Source organism: Trichogramma pretiosum, unplaced genomic scaffold (genome assembly GCF_000599845.2).
Source record: "Trichogramma pretiosum strain Unisexual culture from Peru unplaced genomic scaffold, Tpre_2.0 scaffold215, whole genome shotgun sequence".
NCBI lineage: Eukaryota > Metazoa > Arthropoda > Insecta > Hymenoptera > Trichogrammatidae > Trichogramma > Trichogramma pretiosum.
This window is the reverse complement of record NW_019640882.1, coordinates 1-26,184: the sequence shown is the minus strand read 5'-3', so window position 1 is coordinate 26,184 and position 26,184 is coordinate 1. Positions and strand designations below refer to the sequence as shown.

At 38.4% G+C, this 26,184-nt stretch overlaps 4 protein-coding genes and 1 long non-coding RNA gene across 6 annotated transcripts; 3 read left to right on the top strand and 2 right to left on the bottom strand.

The window, feature by feature from the left end:
* The first annotated feature begins 12,217 nt into the window (after positions 1–12,217).
* On the top strand, positions 12,218–14,163 carry LOC111693285 (S-phase kinase-associated protein 1-like). Its single transcript, XM_023457640.1, has 3 exons — positions 12,218–12,292; positions 13,268–13,534; positions 13,843–14,163. The coding sequence occupies exons 1-3, from the start codon at positions 12,263–12,265 to the stop codon at positions 13,999–14,001; spliced, it is 456 nt and encodes a 151-aa protein (XP_023313408.1). The 5' UTR covers positions 12,218–12,262; the 3' UTR covers positions 14,002–14,163.
* A 4,954-nt stretch (positions 14,164–19,117) lies between these two features.
* LOC111693284 (S-phase kinase-associated protein 1-like) lies at positions 19,118–20,562 on the top strand. The gene is made up of 3 exons (XM_023457639.1): positions 19,118–19,224; positions 19,730–19,996; positions 20,295–20,562. Exons 1-3 carry the CDS (start codon positions 19,195–19,197, stop codon positions 20,448–20,450), a joined length of 453 nt encoding a protein of 150 aa, XP_023313407.1. The 5' UTR covers positions 19,118–19,194; the 3' UTR covers positions 20,451–20,562.
* Positions 20,563–22,433: 1,871 nt separating this feature from the next.
* Positions 22,434–23,249, bottom strand: LOC106655509 (tankyrase-2-like). Its single transcript, XM_014375930.1, has one exon. The coding sequence runs from the start codon at positions 23,247–23,249 to the stop codon at positions 22,434–22,436; it is 816 nt and encodes a 271-aa protein (XP_014231416.1).
* A 458-nt stretch (positions 23,250–23,707) lies between these two features.
* LOC106655570 lies at positions 23,708–24,959 on the bottom strand. 2 transcript variants are annotated; one of them, XR_001339450.1, is made up of 3 exons: positions 24,875–24,959; positions 24,160–24,265; positions 23,708–24,103 (listed from the first exon to the last, which is right to left on the bottom strand). It is a non-coding gene; the product is annotated as an uncharacterized LOC106655570 (long non-coding RNA). The 2 variants fall into 2 exon arrangements; XR_001339451.1 differs by having other exon boundaries at positions 23,708–24,100.
* A 141-nt stretch (positions 24,960–25,100) lies between these two features.
* Positions 25,101–26,179, top strand: LOC111693220 (E3 ubiquitin ligase complex SCF subunit sconC-like; the record flags this gene model as incomplete). Its single annotated transcript, XM_023457641.1, has 2 exons — positions 25,101–25,207; positions 25,934–26,179. Coding segments are annotated over exons 1-2 (276 nt in total), but the record flags the coding sequence as incomplete, so codon positions are not given.
* Positions 26,180–26,184: the final 5 nt, after the last annotated feature.

Here is a 26,184-nt window from a genome sequence, read left to right as displayed (position 1 = left end):
AGCCAATTATTTAGATATGAAAGATTTGTTAGATTTGGTAACCCAAAGAATAGGCGGACATTTTAAAAAAAAAGCAGTAGACGTACTGAAGAAGACTTCAGAAATATTGATGCCAAAGTAGAGAAGCTCATCCACCCTCTGCTTCTGATGATGACAATGCCTTTTTTTTCAAAATTAGACGAAATAGTTTTAATTAAGTAAGAGGCCTAGTTATAAATACTTATTGTTCATAATAAAAATTACTCAATGAAGCAGATATTTAACTATAAAATAACAAAATTTAATTAACACTACCGCTGTCACCTCACTCGCTAAGCTCGCTAGGTATTTTAGATGTTTTTTGAGAAATATCTGATTTCGTTTTAAAAGAAAGGAAGTAAGTACTATAATATTTTTGCATATTATATAGGGTGTCACAAAAATATGAAAACCTCCTACAAACGGGTTAAGGACGTGGAGGAAAAAAATCTAAAACCTCATATCTTTCTCGCAGCGGTTATCACACAAGATAACTGTGGATATTTTTCTATTTTATAACGTACATATATGAGCAATTCTTTAAATAAAGCGCATTTTTGGAGGTAGAATCGCGGCAAATTTTTTTTTTCAACCTACGTGGATCTAGGACGTAGGTTTCTAGGACCCCCGGGAAATGTTTTTGGGGGTCCTAGAAACATGTAACCACATAGGAAACATATTGAAATTTCAATAGTGCTTACTTTTATAGCTATTTTTAAAAATGAAAACTATTATTAAAGACGAAAAGTTATACAAAAATTATATAATTTTTCGTCCTCTAAATCACAAAAGTAGCTATAAAAGTAAGCACTATTGAAATTTCAATGGTTCCTACGTGGCTACATGTTCCTAGGACCCCCAAAAACATTTTCCGGGGGTCCGTATCCGCGTATAGGTTGAAAAAAAAAATTTGCCGCAACCCTACCTCCAAAAATGCGTTTTACTTAAAGAATTGCTCATATACTCGTACATGTGAGCGCGCAGAGGCCTCGTCTAGCTTCGTCCGCAGATTTCCCACTTTCCGTCTCTCTTTCGCGCGGTGCGTCTCGTGGGCGCTTACTTTGTGCCTCGCACGCGCCCGTCGTCTTTTTCCGTTACGCTGCACGTTTGATGCGTCTTTCGAGACGATCGTCGTCGTCGTCGTCGTCGTCGTCTTTTTCGGTCCGAGCAATTAAACCCAGCGAATGGTCAGCCACCGACTCGCACGCTAGCGTGTGTGTCTTCGTGCCTTTGAAGCGCGTGGCGCAAAAATCGAATCTCTTCCTCTCGCTGCAACTACTACTACTACTACCACCACCACCACCACTACCACTGCTGACGAATGAGAGGGCCCCGGAGATTGGAAAAAGTTTCATTTGTCCTTTGTAAGACGAAGGGAAGAAAGAAAAAAAAAAAGAAAGGAGAGCGAGCCTTTCGCGACGTTACTGCTCGAGAGTAATATAAGATTTTTTTTTATTGCCTCTCTTACGCTCGAGTACGCGCTAACGATTTTCTTATATACTCCTTTTCATTTTTTTTCTCTCTCTCTCTCTCTATCTTTCCTCCTTCTTTTTTTTACTCGCGTAAACTCAACTTTTCTTGATTAGCAATTTGCACAGAGCAGAGAGCTGTAGCCTGCCACTTTTTTGAACCGTATATATAACTTTTCTTATACCGGCCGCTGCTGCTCTTTTATCGTCGCGCGCGCGCGCACGTAAAATAGCGTATAGGTCTTCACCCTTGGATGCGGTGAGCTGCTGTATCGTAATATACCTACCTGTAAGCAACTTTTACAGCCGCACTTTTCCCACACCTTTAATGGCACTTATTTGGTATTCAAATTTTTTAAATGCACCAACCCAAAGATTTACCGCACGGCCGCGTCGCGAGTGTGTGTAATTGCTTCTTCTTCTTCTTTTTTTTTTTTATCGTTCCTACGTGCGAGTGTCTATAATATAAGATCGTAAGGACGATGATTGAACGCGCGTCACTTCGTGCGTGCGGCGGCGCGGCAGGAAACAATAAAACAATTCGTTGATTCGCTCAGAGACGTGTATTAAATAAAAGTTTGCTTCGCCTTCATGTTTTTTTTTGGTTGCTGTTGCTTTTCTCTACCCCTCTTGAACGTTCGACGTCTGACGGCTGTCTGTGCGCGCGCGCGCGAAATGAGTTTCGAATTGGCGAAATATGACATTTATCGGGAAGTAAAATTTTCCTCCCGTGGCACACATTTATATTTTATCTCGTACGCTCGAGGTACGTTCGTTCCGGAGATCGTACGAAATATACGAGATGCAACCGCGGGTAGAAAAGATCGATACATTCGCGGCGCGCTGTAACAAATCGAAGGGCCGGGTATGTATCTAACGTCGGAATAAGAGGGTAAATGAAAGCTCCTCCGCGAGAGATGTGTGTGTTTNGGGGGGGGGGGGGGGGGGGGGATTATATTGCCCCGAAATTCCTGTGGGTAATTCTCGAACGGTAAGCATCGGCAGCAACGCGTGCCTCCGCGCGCGAGAAGATATTGCAGCCAGCTTCTTTGTTCTCTTTACAACACGTGCTCGCGGAGAAAGAAAGTTTTTCCTTTTTTTTTTTCGTGCTATACAGCGAGTAAAAAAAAATTGTAAAGTCTGCGGGGCTGCTTTTCGATACGAGAAGAAAAGTAAAAAAAAAAAAAGGAAGAAGAAACAAATTGAAAAAGGAAAACGGGGTTATGTCTAAATTTCTCGCCCGAAACTTTTATTCCGGTCTCATACGCGAAGATCGGAGGGGTGGTTGCGCTCGGGCTAGCTCGCCGAGGAGGGCGCGCAGCCAAAGGGAAAGGCTGATTTCGCTTGATTTTGCTCTTTTTATTTATTTTATTTTTTCTTTCTCTCTCTCTCTCTCTTTCCTCATACATCGGAGCTGCTGTGTATATATATAGAAAACGGATAAAGGTTGAAAGGCACGCGCCGTACACAGAAAGAGAGTATAGTTCGGTACAAAAGTGTGTGTGTGTGTGTGTGTGTGTGTGTGTAGTACACCGATACAATTTCACACGACAAACAAGGCACATAAATAAAACATTCCGCCACGCTTGATAAAAGATGTAATCAGAAAGTTGTTTCGATTTTTCCCCCGGTTCTCTCTTCTATACATACCATAGATTGGACTGTACAGCTACGAAGCTGGTCCGGTAATACGGTCGTATGTAGCGCGAACTCGAGTATGTATTTTTTTTCCTCACCCCGCCTCGCGCGAGACTGCTTGTAATAATAGAGATCGAATTTGTCAGGATACGAAAAGAGAGCGAGAGAGAAAAAAATGTATGCGTTCGAGGCGAAGGAAAAAAAAATCGATTGCTCGAAAAACGATACAGGACGTATTTTCGATTTAGCCACTTAAGAACTTCATTTTCCCTCGGCATCGCTCTCCAGCTCGCTCCTGCAGAAATCCATTTACCCTTGCTTATCTCGCGCGCGCGAGTGTAATACAGAAATCACTTTCAATCAATTTTCACACCAACACACACACACTTACACAACGTATACCTCGTGATCGTTGCGTTGGCTCGCTCGCTCGCGACGAAAATTCATACGCGTAATCGATAAAGTTTTTTTTATTTATAAGCTAGAAATAAATTGCTGCGCGTGTAGCAGCGCTATATACGGCGACTTCGGAGACGACGACGAAAAGCAACTCGCGCGCAGGATAATCTCTCCTGGGAAAATCCGGGCACGAGTCTCTTCGACACGTTTACACGTTTTCTCTTTCTTTTCGCCGATGTACATAAAACCCGCCACGCGTACAAAAGAGCCGGAAAATAAGCTGACTTGTTCGAGGAGTATTTTTTTCGTTGCGGTAAACACAAAAGCTCGCAACGCTGTACCTGTATATACGTGTACACGCACACCCACATTCATATATGTATACGTGTAACGCGCGCCGGAGCTTATCAGCGACTATTACTTCGCTCGCTGCGGCGGGAAATTCTTTATATGCTTTTTCACCCGGGCTTTACACGGCAATGTACATTTTGGTCGCTCGCGCTAAAGAGAGAGAGAGAGAGAGAGAAAACAGAGAGCTGCTCGCGCAAAATTCCGCACGCCGCCGCCGCCGCCGCCACGGACTTTTCAAAGTTTTTCGGGTTTCGAGCTTGCGAGCGGCACTGAAATCCTCTCTCTCTCTCTCTCTATATATATATATAATATACGTAAGCGAGAAAAATACGAGAGCCAAGTTGGTAGATATATGCGTTACGTGGCTGGCACGGCGCGAGCAACTTTAACGGCGGTATACGGGTCGGATTACTCGCCCGCGAGTCATTTTGCAAGAGTCGCGCGGACGTTTACGGATCTTTATTTCTTTTCTTTTTACCTATACTTACCGTCGCGCGCGACCCATCGTTCCAGAATTTACGGGCCGGGGACGAATGTGTAATTTAAAGACACAAAACGAGTTTTGGGGTGGTGCTTTTTATGAATGTTTTTTTCACAAAAATAGAACTCATTTTTGAAATCGATAGTAAAGTACAAAGAAAAGTGGAAAGTATTCAAACAAGGAACCTTTCTTATCCGAGACGTTAGTGAAAAGTCTGACTATGTTCTTTATAAAAGACAATCCTGCATCTTTCAACTGCGCGTTTTCAGAGAGATCGTAAGGCGTAATAACTCAAGACTCATAATGTAATAATAATGTAACTTTTCCTTGTAATTTTAATACAATTATTCATGTAACTTCAATGTAATTTTTTTTCATGTAATCTTAGTGCAATTTTTTCAGGTAATTTTAATATAATCCATTCATGTAAATTTATGTAATTTTTCCATATGGAACTGTTTTATGTATGTATCCACACTCTATATGTATACAGAACGCTTAAATGCTCAATAAAGTCAGTGTAAATGTCTCGCATGAGGCCTAAACACTTTAATATAAAAAAAAAAAAAAAAAAACTGCGCGTTTTCCAGAAATCGGCTGTGCGCCATCTTGCGTTCGTCATCGGTATCGATCATTGGCTCGTTGTGTATCTTGACATTGAAAATAAACTCAATAGTTTTTGCTCTTCCTTCAAGTGAATTATTTCACTGTTGTGGCACATATATATTTTCTATAAACAAAATATCACTATGAATTAATAAATATTGAGTCATTTTTAAATATGGCCAATTTACGATGATTTGATTCAAATCACGATTTTGTGATTGATTGTCATTCTTTGGGTTGTGTAAGTCTGCAACATCAACTCCTCAATTTTTTAACTTTTATTCTTAATATTTTCATAGAATTGAAAAAGAATGATTTTCTTTTTCTTATCTAGTAGCTTTGACGTTATATGAAACACACCCGCACTCATCTTGGACAAGTAATAACGAATCTTTCTTCATTCTTTGATTTGCTTCTTCATCGATCGTCACTGTCTGTGGCACAGTATAATTTCGTGGCCTGGCAATGCTGATTGCAGCAGTGAGCCCATGCTCGTGACGTTTCGTTAATCGCTGAAAATTTCGATAAATATTATTTAGTTTCGTCTCTCTCTCTTTCTCTCTCTAGCTTTTAGCTGTTATACGTATGGACTCTGTCTCTCTGTCTCTCTCTCTCTCTCTGGCAGCCGACGCGATACAAAAGGAGACTTCGATTTATGATGCTACAGGTGGCTCGTATAATGTTAGAGCTCTTTCTGTTATATACGTATATCGAGGCTCGTGGGGGATATTTTGCGGTTTCGTAAAACGTGCAGCAGCAGCGGCCCAGCCGCGAGCAAGTGTGTGTGTGTGTGTGTGTGTGTCGCGCAGTGCACCGCGTGATAAATCGCGTGTGTGTAACGTTGCGCCCGTTTAGTATTCAAAACTTTTTTTATTCGTACACTTTTCCATTTTCATTAAGCTTTTTTTTTCGCGCACCGCAATGGTAGCATACAGTAGTAACTGCGGTACGACAACACCCGACGAAAAAAAAAAAAAAACCCTCGTCATAATAATACATCGTAAAAAAAGTGCATAAAAGTGCGCGCGCGCGCGACTCGTTGCGAATATCATCTCGCGCGAATTCATTATTCAAATGTGTAAATCAAGCGCGCGGGAGTACAGGTATGTATATATAGTTTCGCGCAAACAATTTACGCCGCCGCAGCAGCAGCAGCAGGTCGAGAAATATGCATTTTGCATTCTTGAATATTGCTTTGATAATCGAGCAAGCGTATGATGAATGTAAATGCAATATCGACATTTAATTTACATCTTGTTGCCGTCTCTTTCTCTCTTGGAAGTCAACAAGCTGTTGTATATATTCCGCATGCAGCAACTCTTCCGAGAGAATTCAAGCTTTATTTAATTTTCTCTATCTCTTCGCGTTTTCTCTGTATACATTGGATTATTGGAGAACTGCGCGCTGCTCCGAGCGCTTCGAGCGTTAATTCCCACCTTCTACCTACCTAATTTCATTTACTTATTTATGATCCAAAATGACGAATTTCATTATGAGAAGCTTATTGTTGATGCGTGATAAGAGTTATTTAAAAAATTTTTAAAATTAACATTATTTGCATTCTCTAATTCTGATTTAGATTCCGCTGAGAGAAAGCTTTGTGATAGTATATTTGGCTCTTTCCCTCGTATTGCTTTTTTGCTAATGACAAAATCGTACATATCATAAGCTAAATATAAATTAATAAAATACTCATTGTTTTTATGTTTTCATTGATGCTCTTTTAGACAATCAACTTTTATTGATAATATAGGTTTAGATAAAAAAAAATAACTACTCCAAAATTGAAAAATTGCACAAATTTTGTAGAGACTTGATTTTTATATCTATTTACTGCACTAGTGACATTTTTTATAAGAGCAATAAGTTTCATAATTTCAATCTTCTCGTTGGCATATGTTAATATGTGAGAAAATTAGCATATAATCATGGTTTTTTCTCATATTTTGACCCTCTTAAACTACGCCAAAGAATACTAAGTGATAGACTTAATGAGAACAAGAGAATCATTTTTAATAATGGCATAAGTTTATAAATGAGCATACGAGGCTAAAATTTGTTACAAAAGGGATATATACTTAAAAATACAATACCACTGAGCTCTATAAGCGTGGCCTACGAGCTCATGATAGAAATATGCTAGATATCTGAGGTACAGAAAAAAAATTAAGCAATTAATGAGCAAAAATAAAATTCACCGCGAAACTGTATTCATTACCTATGATTAGAGCTTGCACCGCGCAAATACATTGCACAAGCAACGAATGTATAACACGTATACAAAAAAATTCAAATGCCCGAGAATACATTTAAGACTTTGTTCTGTATTAAAAGAAGAAAGTGTAAACAAAGCGAAAGAAAAAGCAACAAAAACAAACGGTAAGAGAGGTAAGCAAGCGAGCGTTATTATTACCAAAGAGACCGAAGAAGCAGAAAACGTTTTTGTATACACACACGTACAAATAACAACAAGGCGCGACGACGAAGATCCGCGAGCTTTGCGTGTAGAGTAGCCGTAGACGACCTCGAGTAAGAAAATTTCTTGTAAAAATTCATTTCTCCCTCTCTCTCGTTCGTTCGGACTTCTCTCCGTCTAATGAAAGCAAGCGAAAGGAGCAATTTATTCAAATCTATGCCCACCAATATTGTGGCTGTATATTTTTCGATGGTTGGGGAGCAAAAATAAAAGAAGTAGATAGAGAGAGATACTGCCTGGCAATCCCTCTCGTTCTCCATTATCGACTTTTCTCTCTTTCTCTCCACCTCTTCACCCCCCCCCCCCCNAGTAGTCGGTTGACTAGTGCCCCCCCCCCCTCTCTCTCTCTCTCTCTCTCATTGATATTACAGAAACTTTTCTTTTTTTTACCCCTCCCACTCCCTCTCTCTTTCTCTCTTACTTCCGCGAATACATAATACAAGAGAATAAGGAATGCTTACTTTCAATGTTTATTCCCGTCGTTTATTCTCTTTAAAGCTCTTCTGTCTGTCTCTCTCGCTACTTCTTTCTCTTTCTCTCTCTCTCTCTCTCTCAGGAGTACTTGTAATGCGCATAAGAATTCGAGCTTTAAAGTTGAAACCTACTCTACGAAGCGCGTCTGCATCGGCCGTATGGGGATTTTTCCTCTCTCTAATAAAAAAAAAAGAAGAAGAAGAATCCTTTAAATTATATCCGAACTCGAGCGATAGATCATACATACGCGCGTATACGTAATACATTAATAACGAGTACTGAATCAATATTCATTTGCGCGCGCGGCAATCGAAAAGTTTAACTTTGGGAATGTACGAGTTTCCGAGCGAGCGAGAGCGAGCTCGCGCCCATTAAACTCGACCGCGCGAGGAGCTACTACTATACATACAACTCGCGCACACGCACTCGTCATATTTCGAGGGCTCAGAGCCGCGAGTAGCGCTTCGTTATGCATACACGGGGCAGAGGCATTACGAATTTAAATATTGATTCATGTATCCATACGATCGAGATTGAGCTGCTTTGCGTGGCGCGAGTTTTTACGCGTGTATTATTATATCCAACGACCGCGAATGGCTCATATAATGGATTCTCAAAAGTGAAGCATCGCGCTAGTCGAGAGCAACATCAACGCACACACAGGCGTAACGAACGAAGGCGTAAATATGGCACCGAAAGTGCATCATCCGCTGCGGAGCTTTCGCTGCCTTCGACGGTCGCCGCCGCCGCAACCACCACCATCACCACCACCACCGTCGTTGCCGTCGAGGATCAAAGTTGCGCCTCTCTTTCGCCCGATAAACGAGTTTAGCTTTGCCGCGCGCGCTTTCAGAGGCTATATGCAGGAGAGGTAATCTCACTCACTCTCTCTTCAAGAGTGCAGCTTGTACGTTCGCGTATGTATACATGTATGTATGCGCCTGTTGGGAGATTTGGAGCTTGTTGGATGTTTCCTCTCTCTCACTCTCGACGCTTGCGCCGGGGCTGCGAGAAAGGAGAAATGCGATTAAACTACGAGATTAATGATCGCTTGCTTAATACAGAAGCTTTTCACCGCGTGCATGAAGGTGTATACGTATGTGTGTGAGCTGCTTTCCCGATTCGCTATCACAGTGCAGCGAACGAGCGAGGAGGAGCTTTAATATTTCATCGCGCGAGCGAGCCCGGGTGCATACACACGCATACACACGCACATACACGCGCGGAAGATCTCTCTCGATGAAAAGTCGTTATAGAGGTTTGAGCAACTCATTAATCAGATAGAGCTCTCCCGAGCTGCGGAGCCAAGGAGAAAGGCTATTTCGCCAAAGCTGAGTACACGTATATACAGCACGAAGCCTCGGCTCTTTGCGTTTAAGCTTGCCGCACGAGTTATACGCACACGATTGTTGTCGGCGTACAGTGTCGACGTTTTGTCAAGTGCCTCGTTATAAATTTAGAATGACGGGCATCGATATGCGTGCGGGAATTTTTCGCGCTTAGTCATCGGGTTGCTTGTATCATTCGTTTCGGCAGCGCTACCGAGAACTAATTATTATCTTTCGAGCATTCATCGCTGTCCCGATCAGGGCTCGAAGGGTAGATGCATTGTCTTTTACCACGATGATATCGATATTATTATTTAGCTCGTGTATACGTTTTCCTATTTTGATGGTGCTTTTCTCCATTATTATTTGGATGAACTGCTCGTATTTTTCGCATTCAGAAATCTGAACTAATCCTTCGTTAGGTTGTAAATCTTCGTATCAATGATTATCGAGTCATTTAGAATTTATTCGACATAAATTCGAAGCAAGTCGTGTGTTAAGATATTCTCATCGTGCTTGCCAACTATTTTTCAGTTATTTCAACGCGTAAAATTCGATCTTTATCAACCTGCGAATCTGCAAAAAAAATACTTTGTTCTGACACGCGTAATTGTCTACAGCCAACTACCTATCCACTCTTCTATACTATTCAATTAAAACAATGAAATCCAAGCTCTACCGCTGTAAAGCTATTCGATTGTCAAGCCCAATTGAATATCATCGTGCGCTCCCTTTCTTTTTTTTTTTTTATTTTATTAAATACAAATAATCGTTTTAGCCTATCAAAGGTTTCCTAATACGACGAAAAAAGAAAAATTTCACTCTCTCGTCGCTTTTCAAACCAGCTCCATTGTCTGGAAAAAAGGCTATTATACCATCCGAAAATCGAGATAAAAAAAAAAAGAAGCAAAGGCCGAAGAAGGAGAAGAAGTAGCAAAAGTTAGGAGTTACATACGTACACTCGCACAATGCGCGACACTGGCCCTTTATATTAGTATTATGCTCGAAGCTCGGAAAGAGCTTATCTGGCGCGTCGGATCCCTTTGACGAGCTGCCGTCGTCGTATAAGTTCGCGCGTCGATCGAGTCGAATTCATTCGATCCCTTTTCGAGCGCCGGGCAAGGATCTACTATTTGTATGACTGCTACGTGTGTACTCGTATATAGCTGTATATGGTAGCGAGCGCGTCGAAGTTGCTGCAGCTTTTGTAAAGTCTGGCGAACGCATATAGTCAGCTCTCCATCTCTTCATCTCTCTCTCTCTCTCTCTCTCTCTCTCTTGCTCCCTCTGTATAGGTGCCATTGTACGCCTCGAAACTTTTCTTACTCTGCGATCGCGCGTCGAAAGGGCGCCTAGGGATGCTGTATCGTCGTTCCGTCGAGATGGATCACGTCGCACGCGGGCGCGAGGCATAGAAAGGAGAAGATTGACCCGAGCGAGTACGTGCTGTGTAACGCCGCGATGTATCGTACTGCATGTGTGTGTGCGCGCGCTTAACGACCAACTCAACGCGCACCAAGAGACGGCTAAATTTTTTATACCGAATGAAAAGATCACAAGCCTCGATATTAATTTGCACCTCCTTAAAAAATAGTCAGTTGTCGTGATAATTCAGAGCGTACCGATTGAGTTACGGCACCGGGGTCGCTTACACGGGCGAGGTGATCGAACTCATAGGTCACTTTCAATCGGTAGACTCATTAAAAAAAAAATATGAAATAAAAAAAAATTATCTAGCACCTCAAAAATGACGTGTTTTTTTTTCGTGGAAGGAAGTGATGCTCAAGTTTTTTGGTATTTTTATACAGTATGTAATTAACTATATTTACAAATTTTTTCGGACCAAAATATCGAATTATTTATCCCCTATCAGCGTTTGATGGAGGTCGTGTTAAAAAAAGGTACCTCAACGGGCGCCAAGCTAGCGCCTTCAGTTTTTGCCCGAAACCAAAAATTCGAAGTTCCTCTTAACAGAGATGACATTTGCTAGCGGTTAAACCTAAATAATTGCAAAAAAATTAAAAATTGATAAAGCGGCGGACTTCGGAAAAAAATTTTTTTTTTGACTTTTTTTGGCTCTTTTAATGGCTCTAAAAAATAATAACAACGAAAAAATTAATAATTTTTTAGGTGTAACCTCCAGACAATTTAATTAGCTTTAAAATAAAAAAAAGTGTGTCTTTAAGTGCGGTACTTTTTGAGATATCTTGGCGCCCGATTCAGAAAACATGGTTTCGAGAAAAACGTAATTAAAGTTTTAGAAAGCGAATGTACATACATACATACATACATACATATATCGTTCGCTCGTAAAAAGACAGCTCCGGTTTTCTGCCTATAACTTTTTAACCAAACCGATTTTTTGATCGAGTCTCACGAGAGCCTCCCCATAAAAAGTAGCTCTGTCGGCGCTCTGACAGAGACATGGCAAATGATGTTCTAGTTACTTTATTATTTAATTCAACGCTCATGCGCCATTTAATATTTAAACAAGGATTTTATTATTATTTTACGATGGGATATTATGATAGAGTTTGAATGGATAGTTAATAAGTAGACATAATAAGTAATCTAATCGAAGTAGCTTATAATAATCGGCTGCTGCGGTGGTTCTTGGCAACGCATCGGATCGAGTTTTGTACCGATAGATTTGGTTTAAAAACTATATTTTTACAAATACTATACTGAGAATGTATAATAATTTGTTTATTAAGTATATCCGAAAAAACATTGGTGATTGAGAAAGAAGTAGAAGAATCTAGAAGATTCTTATGACGTCAGTTAATGAAAAGTCTGAATACATGGATCGGAGTGAAAGATGTGAAAAGCAATGAAAGGTCCCGAAATAGATGTAACGGTCGTTTGGGTGTGTAAGTAAGTTGCCTCTCCCCACTATCCGACACCAGTTGACGCAGACCGTCTACGCTTTCGGGTATGAAAGATTCGAAAAATAAACGTTAGTCTCACAGTGTTTGGATCTTTCGACGTAGCAACAAGGCAACGTAAATATCTCGTTGACAATATGGCTTCAAATCAAGAAAACTCTAGCAAGGTAAATTTTTCATTCTGACGTTGTATGTGTTGTGCGTGTATGTGTTGTAACGTGTGTAGAGCATTGTTTCGAAATCAGATAGAATAAAGCTCTGAGCCATGAAAAAAGAAAGCCCCAGAGCCCGTGCTTTACGGACTCGGACCCGAATTACACGTCCTTTGAAAATATTTTGTTTTTCATGGCCTAGAGCAGCAATATAATATTGACAATAACTTTACCACACCGTTTCTGTTCCGATTATTTCACTTAATAGTAAGCAAAGAGACTTTTGAAGAAGTTATTGAAAAAGAACCTGTACTTGAATTTTACGTTGGAATTCATCATTTTTGAAATAGGCTTATCAGAATTTCATATGTGAAAGTAGGAAAAAATCATATTTTCAATAGGAAGCTATTTGCAAAAATATTGACATAATTTATTATATTTTATAAAAAATTTTATAAAAAATAATTACCGTCAAATTTTGACAGCTGGTCGCGCGATGAGCAATTTTTTTTTCTTTTCACTGTCGAAATCAGGGGACCAACCTCGTGGCTTTATCCGTTGAACATTTGCTCTCACTCAATTATTGGATCGATCGTACTTTCGAAATGAATGTGCTGTGATTGGTCTTTGTATTTAGGTAGGCGGCACCCGATGCATCGAAGGCGTATTTTTTAAATTTCTGAAAACTTAATCAAGTTAACTTATTTTTATTGTATATTTATTCATAATAATTGTATACGTAGTGAAAAAATGAGTCTAACTAGATAGCATTTATTACCAAATACTACTAGTTAATAACTATCGGTTCTATTTCGAAACAAAATATAAATATCTATCATTTATTCTGATTTGATTACAAGAATTTTTATTGTTGTTCGGTTTACAAAGTGTATAGGTGGTAAAAATAGAATAATATTGCTAACTCTACTGCTACAATCAATGAAATAAATGTAAACCATTTGACTAATATCTTTTTTAATTTTATTACAGGGGCCAATCCTGCATTTGCAAAGTTCTGACGGAGTCGTTTTTGACGTGGAGTTAGAAATCGCTAAGCGCTCATATATGGTAAAAACAATGGTTGAAAGTTTAGGCGAAGAAGAATTGGATGAAGTTCTTCCTCTAAAAAATGTCAAGTCTAATACTCTGGAAAAGGTTATTGAATTCGCTACTCATCATAAAAATGATCCCATGCCAAAAGAAGATGGCACGGATGAAAAAACTCAAATGACAGAATGGGATCAAACATTTCTAAAGGTATTTAATCAATATTAAGTTTGAATATTCTTTTTGTTGGAATTTAGTTGAACATTTAAACTCAAAATTCGAATTTAAAATCACACGAGCAGAAATTATATCTTTGTTTGCTTTGCTGAATACTGTCATCAATACAACATCTATACCTGCTTATGCCGTAAAGTTAGTAGTGTATACACGTGGACCATGATTGAATTTAATAACTTGAATTATCGAAATAAGCTTAAAATCTCAATTGTTTACAAAAATTATATGTACTACTTAACAAATCAGAAAAATTTTTATAATATTTTTGAATAATGTTACAGGTTGATTTGGACACTCTTTTTGAACTTACTTTAGCAGCCAATTATTTAGATATGAAAGATTTGTTAGATTTGGTAACCCAAACAATAGCCAAAGGACATTTTAAAGGTACATCAGTAGACGGACTGCAGAAGACTTCAGAAATATTGATGCCAAAGTAGAATAGTTTATCCACCCTCTGCTTCTGATGATGTCAATGCCTTTTTTTAAAATTAGACGAAATAGTTTTAATTAAATAAGAGACCTAGTTATAAATACTTATTGTTCGTGATAAAAATTACTAAATAAAGCAGATATTCAACTATTAAAGTATAAAAACTTAATTAACACTAGTTATTTAACCTTACTCGCTACGCTTGCTCTGTATTTGAGATTTTTTTTGAAAAATGTCTCATTTCGATTTAAAAGAAAAAAACCGCTTCCTATTCATTGACAAAGAGCGTCCTCGTAAAAAATTATCGTTCCTATTTTATTTATGAAATGCGAATGAAGCAAGTAATTAAACTAGAACCCAGCACAAAAAAAATTAATCCGTTTCTGGCCAAACGGACGAAATTTCCCACATTTTTTCCGGTGCTATAAGCTCTGTGAAAAAATATCTGAAAAATGTTTAAATAGTCATTTTTGATGGGAAATTTTATGAACTTTTCGAATCCAGTGTCAGAATTGTAAAAAATGTTAAGGAACAAAAGTTATGAACAGTTACACAACAAAAAACACGATTTTTTTGAAAAAAAATTTGATTCGACCTAAATTTTTGAATCAAAAAAGACTTCATCCGTGTGTCTGACACATATTTTTTGCGTCCATGGGGTGTATACATAAAAGTCCAATTGTTACAATATCGAAAATTCAACATGGTGGACAACAAAATGGCGCCTCGTATAAAAAAAACCATGTATAAACTTGATCAATTTTTTTATCTGCTAACCAAGCATCTAGGAAAAAAACTTTACTTAGAAAAACTCCTTATAATTGTTCAAAAAAGACCCCTGAATTATTTCAGAATTTTCCGGGGAAATTTTTGTATTTTTGAAAATGGTCAGAAATCAAAATTACCAAAAATGATCCATAAAAATCTTAAAAAATACAGAAATGTTCTTTGAAATATTCTAAGACTTTTATAACGTATAACACTTTTTCGTCGAGTTCTTCATTTTCGAGTTATGAAAACTAATTATGTTCTTAGAATAATTATAATTTAATTTTTCTACTTGTAATAAAGAACTTGACAAAAAAGAGTTATACGTTATAAATGTCTTAGAATATTTTATAGAATATGTCTGAATTTTTTAAGATTTTTATGGGTCATTTTTGGTATTTTTGATTTCTGACCACTTTCAAAAATACAAAAATTTCCCCGGAAAATTCTGAAATAATTCAGGGGTCTTTTTTGAACAATTATAAGGAGTTTTTTTAAGTAAAGTTTTTTTCCTAGATGCTTGGTTAGCAGATAAAAAATTGACCAAGTTTATACATGGTTTTTTTTACGAGGCGCCATTTTGTTGTCCACCATGTTGAATTTTTGATATTGTAACAATTGGACTTTTATGTCTACACCCCATGGACGCAAAAAATATGTGTCAGACACACGTGTTTTTTGTTGTTTAACTGTTCATAACTTTTGTTCCTTAACATTTTTTACAATTATATGGGAACTGCGGAGTTTTTGTGAATGAATGAAAGATTTTCACGAGTATCATCTTCATTTAATTATGTTCATTTAAAAAAATTTTCGTTAAAAAACCTCTTTCCCTTCGTCTACTGTAATCAATAAATTAAGTTTCTTTAATCCTATATCTGACGTTAAATTCGGCTGCTAAAGCCCCACCATAACCTTGCTAAGACAGCTAGCTACTAGCGTGCTTGATATGTACAGAACAAAACTTCGAACGCTTTTTTCTCGAAACTACTCTTTTCAGTTCTTACCGATGATTGAAAAAAACTACAAGTCCAGTCCTTATGATTCATATCTCTTTTCAATCGTTACAACTTTTTCTAGAACATGGACTTCTGAAAATTAAAAAAAATCATCCCAAATTTAATGAATATGATTTTGACTGGATCAGAAATGTGTCATTCATTTACAAAAATATAATCCCGTGGTTTCAATATAAGCTTATAAAATCCTGAGGCAGACTAATTCCTACGTCTCTGTTTCACTTCACACTTTCTCTTTCTTGCATGTCCGTCTCTACTCCGGTTGTTGGAAGACACGGATAGAGCCATTTACATCAGCAATGATCAGAAAGTATTCAAGTCCATCGAATTAGAAGCGGGGCCTATTGCCTAACATAGCCACATGTGTTTTACACAGCATATGTTTCACTACTCTGAATAAAATTTCTGTAATTTTCCACAGCTTCGGTCACTTTCTGTACAAATCGTAGTACACGTTCACGGCATTGCCAGTACAGGTTACGACGCCGCAGCGTGCACAGATAAAAGAAAAATCGCATCGACTGCAGCGAGTGAAAAAAAACAGTTTTTTTCAAGTTATAAGGGGTTGTGTTTGTGTTCTAGAGTGCGTACAATGATGTCGTATAATGAATCCGATGTAAGTTTCAATGATCAACAAAAAATAGAACTATTAAAGAGCTTGCGAGACAGTGTCAATTGGAAGAAAAAAGAGGAGCGAAAAGAATTTATCCAGCGACTTGAAAACTTATTTAGTACATGGAATGGCCAACTTCCAAACCTCGGAGCCATTTTTCGATCCAAACAGATCGAGCGTCTTCTCTTGGATTCCATAAATTATTCTGGAAGACAATTCATCGGCTTCGTGGCTCGCAGCGGCTACAAAGACGAGCCCAAAGTTGATACGAACGGCAAGATATCGTTGCGTCGCACCACACCAGTACATCACGCGGTTAGATTCAAGTTCCGAACCATAGTCCATGATCTTTTTAAAATTTACAGTTGAACAGACGTGAATTACACGGACGAATCCGGCTACTCTCATTTTCATGTGACCTGCATGTTTGGCTGCCAAGAAATCGTTAAAAAATTTCTCGAACTCGGACAAGATCCCAATTACCTCGTGGAAAAATTAATAAAACAAATAAGTAAAAAAAAGTAAGAAACAAACTAGAAACTAGAAAATCAAAAAAAAAATAAATAAATAAATTTAAATAAAAAAGAAAATTCAGAAAATGCCAGCACAAGTATCGATGTTTCACATCTGGTGCTTTACTGCTTGAGAAACCACTCTGATTACTCAACTCAATGAGAAGGTACGATTTTAAGAGTAAGCACTGTGCTGGCATTAAAGTCATGAAAAAATCGGACTGAACTATAAGAAAGCTGAGAAAATTCCCTATCAAAACCTCAAGTTCATTTATATTGTCAGTTGAATTAAAATGTTATACGCGCAAATTTCGAGACGCTCAACACTGAGAACCTCGCGACCGCGCTGAAAATGGCTTGACAGCAGAGATCAGAGAACAAGGTAACACAAACTCGCTCGTAAAACCTATTAATTTGACTGAAAATATAAATGAATATGTGGTTTCGATAGAAAATTTTCTCCACTTTCTCATGGTGCAGTTAGATTTCTCGATAATTTTTAATTTTCACAAGGAAAAATCAAAAATAAACCATAAAGTTCACTTTTTTCATTTCGATTTTCTTGCTTTATGTAGAACATATCAAAAATCTGATACCATAATCGGAAAAATGAGAAAATTTTCTGTCGAACAACGTAATCAATTAATTTTTTTAGATGAGGTTTGATACTCTTTAGGCGACTTTTAAATTGAGTACGTAGTCGTATTTATGAGAAAACATGATGGTCCTTTCGTCTGTCCACATTCGTCCTCTAAATCACCAAAGTAGCAATAGAAAAACACTATCAAAATGTCGACTATTCTTACGTTTTTACACGTTCCTGCGACCTCATAAACATTTCCCGGCGGTCCGCATCCGTGTAGGGGGAAAAAAAATTTGTCTAGAATATAACTCCAAAATAGTATATTTTGTAACAAGTGCGCGAAGCAGTTGACTCATCCAGGAGTTGTTTTCATCCGAGCGTAGCGAGGGTGCAAAGACTCCTGGGTGAGTCAACTTCCTCGCGGACTAGTTGCAAACGATATTTTTTAACTCTGCTTGCGAGAAACTAGGGTTTTCTGACGCTTTAAGGTTAGAAAACCCGTGTTTCGCGAACGCAGTGTTAAAAAGGCGTTTTTAATGAATTCCTCATACACGTCTATATATTTTCTGTCATTAAAAAAATTCCCGTAATTTGCCACAAAAAAAATTGAATGGAATTAAAAAAATTGAATTGCTGTTGATAAGCTTCAAACGAATCAATATAACATATTTGCAAACATCTGAATTGAATTTATGTAAAATTTCGATACACCGTTGGCCCCAATAACGAAATAGTTCATAACTTGCGTTAATATAATATGCACAGATACATGCATAACTTATATGGTACATGCCAGCGAGTCATAAACAAGCAGCTGGGCATCGAATTCAGACTCATTTGTGTACTTGCGCGGGCAACACGCAGAAAGAAGTTTGAGTTTGTCATCCGTGCATATGCATCAGTCGACAATTCAATTCGGAGATTATGATAAGCTCTTTGGAAACGAATTCAAACCTGACGATATCTACGCATTGTTTATGTCGAAACTTTTGTGCTTTGCTATTTCAGTAGGATATTGGATAGCCTAGTTTTAATTGCTGCTTTAGTGAAACAGAAAGTCTTATTACGGACGTCTGAGTGCATTCAACGATGTAAACTAGTGTATATTAATTGCAAATGACTCAAGGATCCCACGTCAAGCAGACAATGATTTCTGAAGCTATAAATAAGATAAATCAACGAATCGACAGTGCTAGAATCATTAACTCTGAACAGCTTTGCAGATTATGGAGCAGTTAATTATATCCTGCTGGTTTAAATAAAGTTTGTTAAAACTTACGTATTTCCTACAAGATAATATATTCAGAATTGAAACTCGAAAAAAATGCGAGTACCTGAAAAAACTCGAGTACTCGACTCGAACTCGAGGAAAAAACTCGAGTTCGACGAGTCGAGTTATTTCGAGTACTCGCACAGCCTTAATTTCAACTTTAACTGTCAATGTAAAAAAGCTGCTTTAGCAGCATTTACTCCTAGTCCACGAACATTAAAATAATCTGTGAATCGATCTTTTTCTTATGAGAATGAACATGTGAAAGTGTGTCTCGCCGTACGAATGACTCTTTGCCTCTCCCCACTATCCGACACCAGATGGCTTGACCGTCTACGCTTTCGGGTATGAAAGATTCGAAATATAAACGTTAGTCTCACAGTGTTTAGATCTTGCGACGTAACAACAAGGCAGCTTAAATATCTCGTTGACAATATGGCTTCAAATCAAGAAAACTCTAGCAAGGTAAGTTTTTCATTCTGACGTCGTATGTGTTGTGCGTGTATGTGTTGTAACGTGTGTAGAGAATTGTTTCGAAATCAGATAGAATAAAGGTCTGAGCCATGAAAAAAGAAAGCCCCAGAGCCCGTGCTTTACAGACTCGGATACGAATTACACGTCCTTTGAAATTTTGTATTTTTCAATTTCTGATAACGCGATCGAGTTAATTTATTTTTATTGTATACTAATTCATACTTATTGTATACGTAGTATAGAAATGAGTCTAACTAGATATTAATTATTATCAAATACTACCAGTTAATAACTATCAGTTCTATTCCGAAACAAAATTTAAATATTTATTTAAATATCTATCGTTTATTCTGATTTGTTTACAAGAATTTTTATTGTTGTTCAGTTTACAAAGTGTATAGGTAGTGAAAATAGAATAATATTACTAACTTTATTGCTACAATCAATGGAATAAATGTAAACCATTTGACTAATATCTTTTTTAATTTTATTACAGGGGCCAATCCTGCATTTGCAAAGTTCTGACGAAGTCGTTTTTGACGTGGAGTTAGCAATCGCTAAGCGCTCAATAATGATAAAAACATTGGTTGAAAGTTTAGGCGAAGATAACTTGGATGAAGTTCTTTCTCTACCATATCTTAAGTCTGATATTCTGGGAAAGGTTATTGAATTCGCTACTCATCATAAAAATGATCCCATGCCAAACGAATATGGCAAGAATGAAAAAACTCGAATGACAGAATGGGATCAAACATTTCTAGAGGTATTTAAGCAATATTAAGTTTGAATATTATTTTTATTGGAATTCAGTTGAACATTTTAACTTAAAATTCAAATATAAAATCGCATGAGCAAAAATTATACCTTTGTTTGCTTTGCTGAATACTGTCATCAATACAACATCTATACCGGCTTATCCCGTAAAGTTACTCGTGGACCATGATTGAATTTAATAACTTGAATTATCGAAATAAGCTTAAAATCTCAATTGTTTACAAAAATTATATGTACTACTCAACAAATCAGAAAAATTTTTATAATATTTTTGAATAATGTTACAGGTTGATTTGGACACTCTTTTTAAACTTACTTTAGCAGCCAATTATTTAGATATGAAAGATTTGTTAGATTTGGTAACCCAAGCAATAAGCCGACATTATGCAGCAAAATCAGTAGACGAACTGAAAAAGACTAAAGAAATATTGATGCCAAAGTAGAGAAGCTCATTCACCTTCTGCTTCTGATGATGTCAATGCCTTTTTTCAAAATTTGATGAAATAGTTTTAATTAAATAAGAGACCTAGTTATAAATACTTATTGTTTATAATAAAAATTACTAAATAAAGCAGATATTCAACTATAAAATAACAAAATTTAATTAACACTACCACTTTCACCTCACTCGCTAAGCTCGCTTGGTATTTTAGATGTTTTTTAAGAAATATCTGATTTCGTTTTAAAAGAAAAAAAGTACTATAATATTTTTGCATATTATACAGGGTGTCACAAAAATATGAAAACCTCCTAAAAGGACGTGGAGGAAAAAAATTTAAAACCTCATATCCGACGCATTTTTTAATGGGGAATCTGATAGTCAAATGGGGCATCATCATCACCAGAGAGATCATCACCATCAGAGTGCTAGTCAACAACACGCTGATCGCGGAATCATCGGATTCAAGAGCTGTCCTGGTGTGTGATTCGTGCCAGGCTGGGCACTGGCTGCATCGATGTCACAGATTTATCGCCATGAATCAGCAGCAGCGCTTTGATGTCTGCAAAAATAAGCGCCTGTGCTTGAATTGCCTGCACAAATCGCACGTCGTCGATAGATGCCCATCTCAATCGCGGTGTTTGGTGTGCAAAGGCAAACATCGCACGAAGCTTCACACCGATGGAAACAGGAATACCCGCTCAAGATGATCAAGCAACATCGAGGAACAGCATGATGACGGACGGGATTCAGCAGCGGGCAATTGCGAGCTGCGCACGGTTAATGCGCACGCGATAACGACCGATGCTGAGGTCTTGCTGGCTACAGCGATGATACTGGTGGTGGCTGCGGATGGCCGAGCATCGCCCGTTCGAGCTCTGATCGACCCGTACTCGGAGAGGACGTTCATAACTTGGCGAATTGCACAGCAATTGAACTTGAAGATTACCCGCATACAACCGCTGAACGTCGTTGGCCTGGGCGCCGCCACATCGTCAAGGACGCACTCCGAGATGCATTGCAGGGTCAGGTCGGCTCGGCACCCGGACTTCGCTGTGGATCTGCAGATGCTCGTCATGACGGATTTGACGCAGTGCTTGCCGCAAAATAAGCTTTCGCTTGAAGTGTGGCCGCACGCGAGGAGTCTGAGGCTGGGCCGATCCAAGGTTTGCCCAGCCGGCAAAGGTCGATTGCGTACTCGGCGCAGACCCATATTCATCTATCATCTTGAATGGATTGGTCAAAGGACCTGTCGGCACACCCGTAGCTCAGGACACTGTGTTCGGGATGGATTCTGACGGGACGGGCGCTACCGGGTGAGACAAAATTCTCCAACTTGGCCATAAGGACTTTCCATACATGTACTGAGCCGGCGATCTCAGCGCAGGTAGCAAAGCTTTGGGAGCTTGACAACGTCGACAGCGCGACGCATTTTTCTCAGGAGGATAAGCGCTGCGAGGAGCAATTTCAAATTTCATCAATCATTTTATGTATATTAAATTTTCATTTTAAATTATAATAAAGATATAAGTCACATTCCGAAAAGTAAGGCGAATCCGTTAAAAAAAGGATGAGGCATAAAATATTTTGAGTAGAGACGATGTAATTATCAGATATTATTGTTGTTGAATGATTATTATTAATTATTAATTATAATTATATATATTACAATTATTTATTTCATAATTATATAATGTTTGACGTCGAATATATTCTTGAAATAAAGGCAATACGTTTGAAATTTTTCCATTTAATGTTGGTTTATTAAAAAATTAATTAGTGAGTTGATAATTATCAATAATCGTTATTTCCTTACATTATTTAAACTTTTACAATTGGCCATTAAATTGGGTAACAATTATGTATGTACATGTTAAAATCTGTTATTACAAACGATCGTGTGCTTATCAATAAAAAATAATCGAAATGAATCTTGTTAAAATTTTCAAGAACAATTTTGCCGGCCAATCATTGCTTATCTCTTTGTTTAAATAATGCGTGGACGAAAAAATTCCTCAGACGACGGTGCTGATAACCGTAGTGTCCGAACTGCCCCGTCGACCTGTACCGTTTGAGGTTGATACAAGGTGAGACCACTCAGTATATCCAGCAGGTCGCGGCACTCGTCGTGATTTCGACTCATCATGAGCAGGGGCGTGTCTCCCTCGTTATTGGCCTGAAGCGCGTCGCCGCCGCTCCTCAGCAGGAGCTCGGCCATGGCCTTGTCGTTGTGTTGCAGAGCCAAGTGCAGCGGAGTGTCGCCGCGCTCGTCCCGAGCATTGACCTGCATCAGCTGGCGTCTGTCGTTGAGGACCTCGAAGAAGGCGTCGATCAGCTCTCCGTCGCACTGCTGCCTGCAGAGGATGTGCAGGCAATTGCCGCCGCCGGCGCCGGCCAGATTCGGATCCACGCCGCGCTTCAGCAGAAGATCGACCACTCGCTTTAGTCCCCGTTGCAGGAAGTAGTGCAGGGGTGTGTTGCCTTTATTGTCCCGGACGTCGACCTTCATCGACAGATACATCTCGTCCGCCGCGACGCCGAAGAACAGCTCCGCCGGGTTGCCGTAGCGGTCCCGCCTCGAGATAACGTGCAGCGGAACCATCTGGGCGCCGTTGACGAAATTGGGGTTCGCGCCGTGCTTCAACAGCAACTCGACCATCTTTGCGTTGCCATAGTGCAGGGCCAGGTGAAACGGTGTGTTTCCGAATTCGTCCCAAGCGTCGACTCGCACGGTGACGCCGCCGTACAACAACGTCTGCGCCAAGACCGTATCGCATTCCCGATTCTGACTGAGCACGTGCATAGCCGTGAATCCGTCTCTGCTGGTCGCGGTTGGATCGGCGTGACCTCGACTCAAGAGCAATTCGGCCGTTTTCCAGTGGCCGTGGTGCAGAGCCAAGTGCAGCGGTGGGTCTACCGTTTGTAACGGTCGAAAATTTCGGACTCTGTCCAGCCTCGATGAATCGCTCGATGAATTAAAATGTTATACGCGCAAATTTCGAGACGCGCAACACTGAGAACCGCGAGATCGCGCTGATAATGGCTTGACAGCAGAGATCGGAGAACAAGGTAACAGAAACTCGCTCGTAAAAGCTATTTATTTGACTGAAAATATAAATGAATATGAGGTTTCGATAGAAAATTTTCTCCGCTTTCTCATGGTGCAGTTAGATTTTTCGATAATTTTTAATTTTCACAAGGAAAAATCAAAAATAAACCATAAAGTTTACTTTTTTCATACTGAGATTTTCCCTTTATTTAGCGGGGCATGTTAAATGGCGATTATCTTGGTTTAATGTAGAACATATCAAAAATCTGATACAATAATCGAAAAAATGAGAAAATTTTTTGTCGAACAACGTAATCAATTGCTTTTTTTAGATGAGGTTTGATACTCGTTAGGCGACTTATAAATTGAGTACGTAGTCGTATTTATAAGAAAACATGATGGTCCTTTCGTCTGTCCACATTCGTCCTCTAAATCACCAAAGTAGCAATAGAAAAACACTATCAAAATGTCGACTATTCTTACGTTCTTACACGTTCCTGCGACCTCATAAACATTTCACGGCGGTCCGCATCCGTGCTGGGACCGTGTTGGGAAAATTATCGTGGGTGAGGTGACTATTCCGCGCCTCGGCAATGAACCGCATGCTGCTGAATAAAGTCACGGTCGTGAAAAGGAAGATGTAAATTAATTGGAAAGTACATACTTTTCTTGAATTCCTTGATTGATTTCCTCTTATTTTTTTGTTCTTTTTATATCCAGAAATACGGTCGGCGGGCCTGGCTGGAGTGGGATGGAGGAACTAGGAGATACTGGAAAATTTGAATGTTTTAATGAAAGAGGCTGAAAAAGTATGATTGTTAATGATAAGAGGATTGGAAATTAGAAATGATGGAAAAATTAACTTTCCAACGATATCTCATGGTACATTGTTTACATCAAAATGGTTGATATTACAGTAATAACAAACAATTATTCGCACGTAACAATGATGTAAGAATAATTAACTATGAATTTGAATAAAATTTTGATGTAGTGAATAGCTGTGATTCAAATTTGTTTAACATAAATTTAATATAAAGTTTAACTGATAACAATGAGTAGCTCTGTCGAACGGTGACGGAGACACGGCAAATAATGTTCTAGTCACTTTATTATTAATTCAACGTTCATGTACCATTTAATATTTAAACAACGATTTTATTATTATTTTACGATGGGACATTATGATAGAGTTTGAATGGATGGTTAATAAGTAGACAAAATAAGTAATCTAATCGAAGTAGCTTATCATAATCGGCTGCTGCGGTGGTTTTTGGTAACGCATCGGATCGAGCTTTGAACCGATCGATTTGGTTTAAACACTATATTTTTACAAATACTATACTGAGAATATATAATAATTTGTTTATTAAGTATACCCGAAAAAACATTGGTGATTGAGAAAGAAGTAGAAGAATCTAGAAGATTCTTATGACGTCAGTTAATGAAAAGTCTGAATACATGGCTCGGAGTGAAAGATGTGAAAAGCAATGAAAGGTCCCGAAATAGATGTAACGGTCGTTTGGGTGTGTAAGTAAGTTGCCTCTCCCCACTATCCGACACCAGTTGACGCAGACCGTCTACGCTTTCGGGTATGAAAGATTCGAAAAATAAACGTTAGTCTCACAGTGTTTGGATCTTTCGACGTAGCAACAAGACAGCTTAAATATCTCGTTGACAATATGGCTTCAAATCAAGAAAACTCTGGCGAGGTAAGTTTTTAATTCAGACGTCGTAAGACAATTAGGTTAACATATTCGTCAACTAGTTTAAATTCCCAACCACTGCGTGTATATGTTGTAACGCGTGTAGAGCATTATTTCGAAATCAAATAGACACAAGGTCTGAGCCATGAAAAAAGAAAGCCCCAGAGCCCGTGCTTTACAGACTCGGACACGAATTACAAGTCCTTTGAAAATATTTTGTTTTTCATGGCCTAGAGCAGCAATTTGCTATTGCCAATAACTTTACCGTTTCTGTTCCGATTGTTGCGTGGCTTTATCCGTTGAACATCTGCTCTCACTCAAGTATTGGATCGATCGTACTTTCGAAATGAATGTGCTGTGATTGGTCTTTGTATTTGGGTAGGCGGCACCCAATGCATCGAAGGCGTATTTTTTAAATTTCTGAAAACTTTATCGAGTTAAATTATTTTTATTGTATAGTTATTCATACTTATTGTATACGTAGTGTAGAAATGAGTCTAACTAGATATCATTTATTACCAAATACTACCACTTAATAACTATCAGTTCTATTTCGAAACAAAATTTAAATATTTATCATCTATTTTGATTTTTTTGACAAGAACTTTTATTGTTGTTCAGTTTACAAAGTGTATAGGTAGTAAAAATAGAATAATATTACTAACTCTATTGCTACAATCAATGAAATAAATGTAAACCATTTGACTAATATCTTTTTGAATTTTATTACAGGGGCCACTCCTGCATTTGCAATGTTCAGACGGAGTCGTTCTTGACGTGGAGTTAGCAATCGCTAAGCGCTCATATATGATAAAAACAATGATTGAAAGTTTAGGCGAAGATGAATTGGATGAAGTTCTTCCTCTAATGAAAATTAAGTCTGATACTCTGAAAAAGGTTATTGAATTCGCTACTCATCATAAAAATGATCCCATACCAAAAGGAGATGGCACGGATGAAAAACCTCAAATGACAGAATGGGA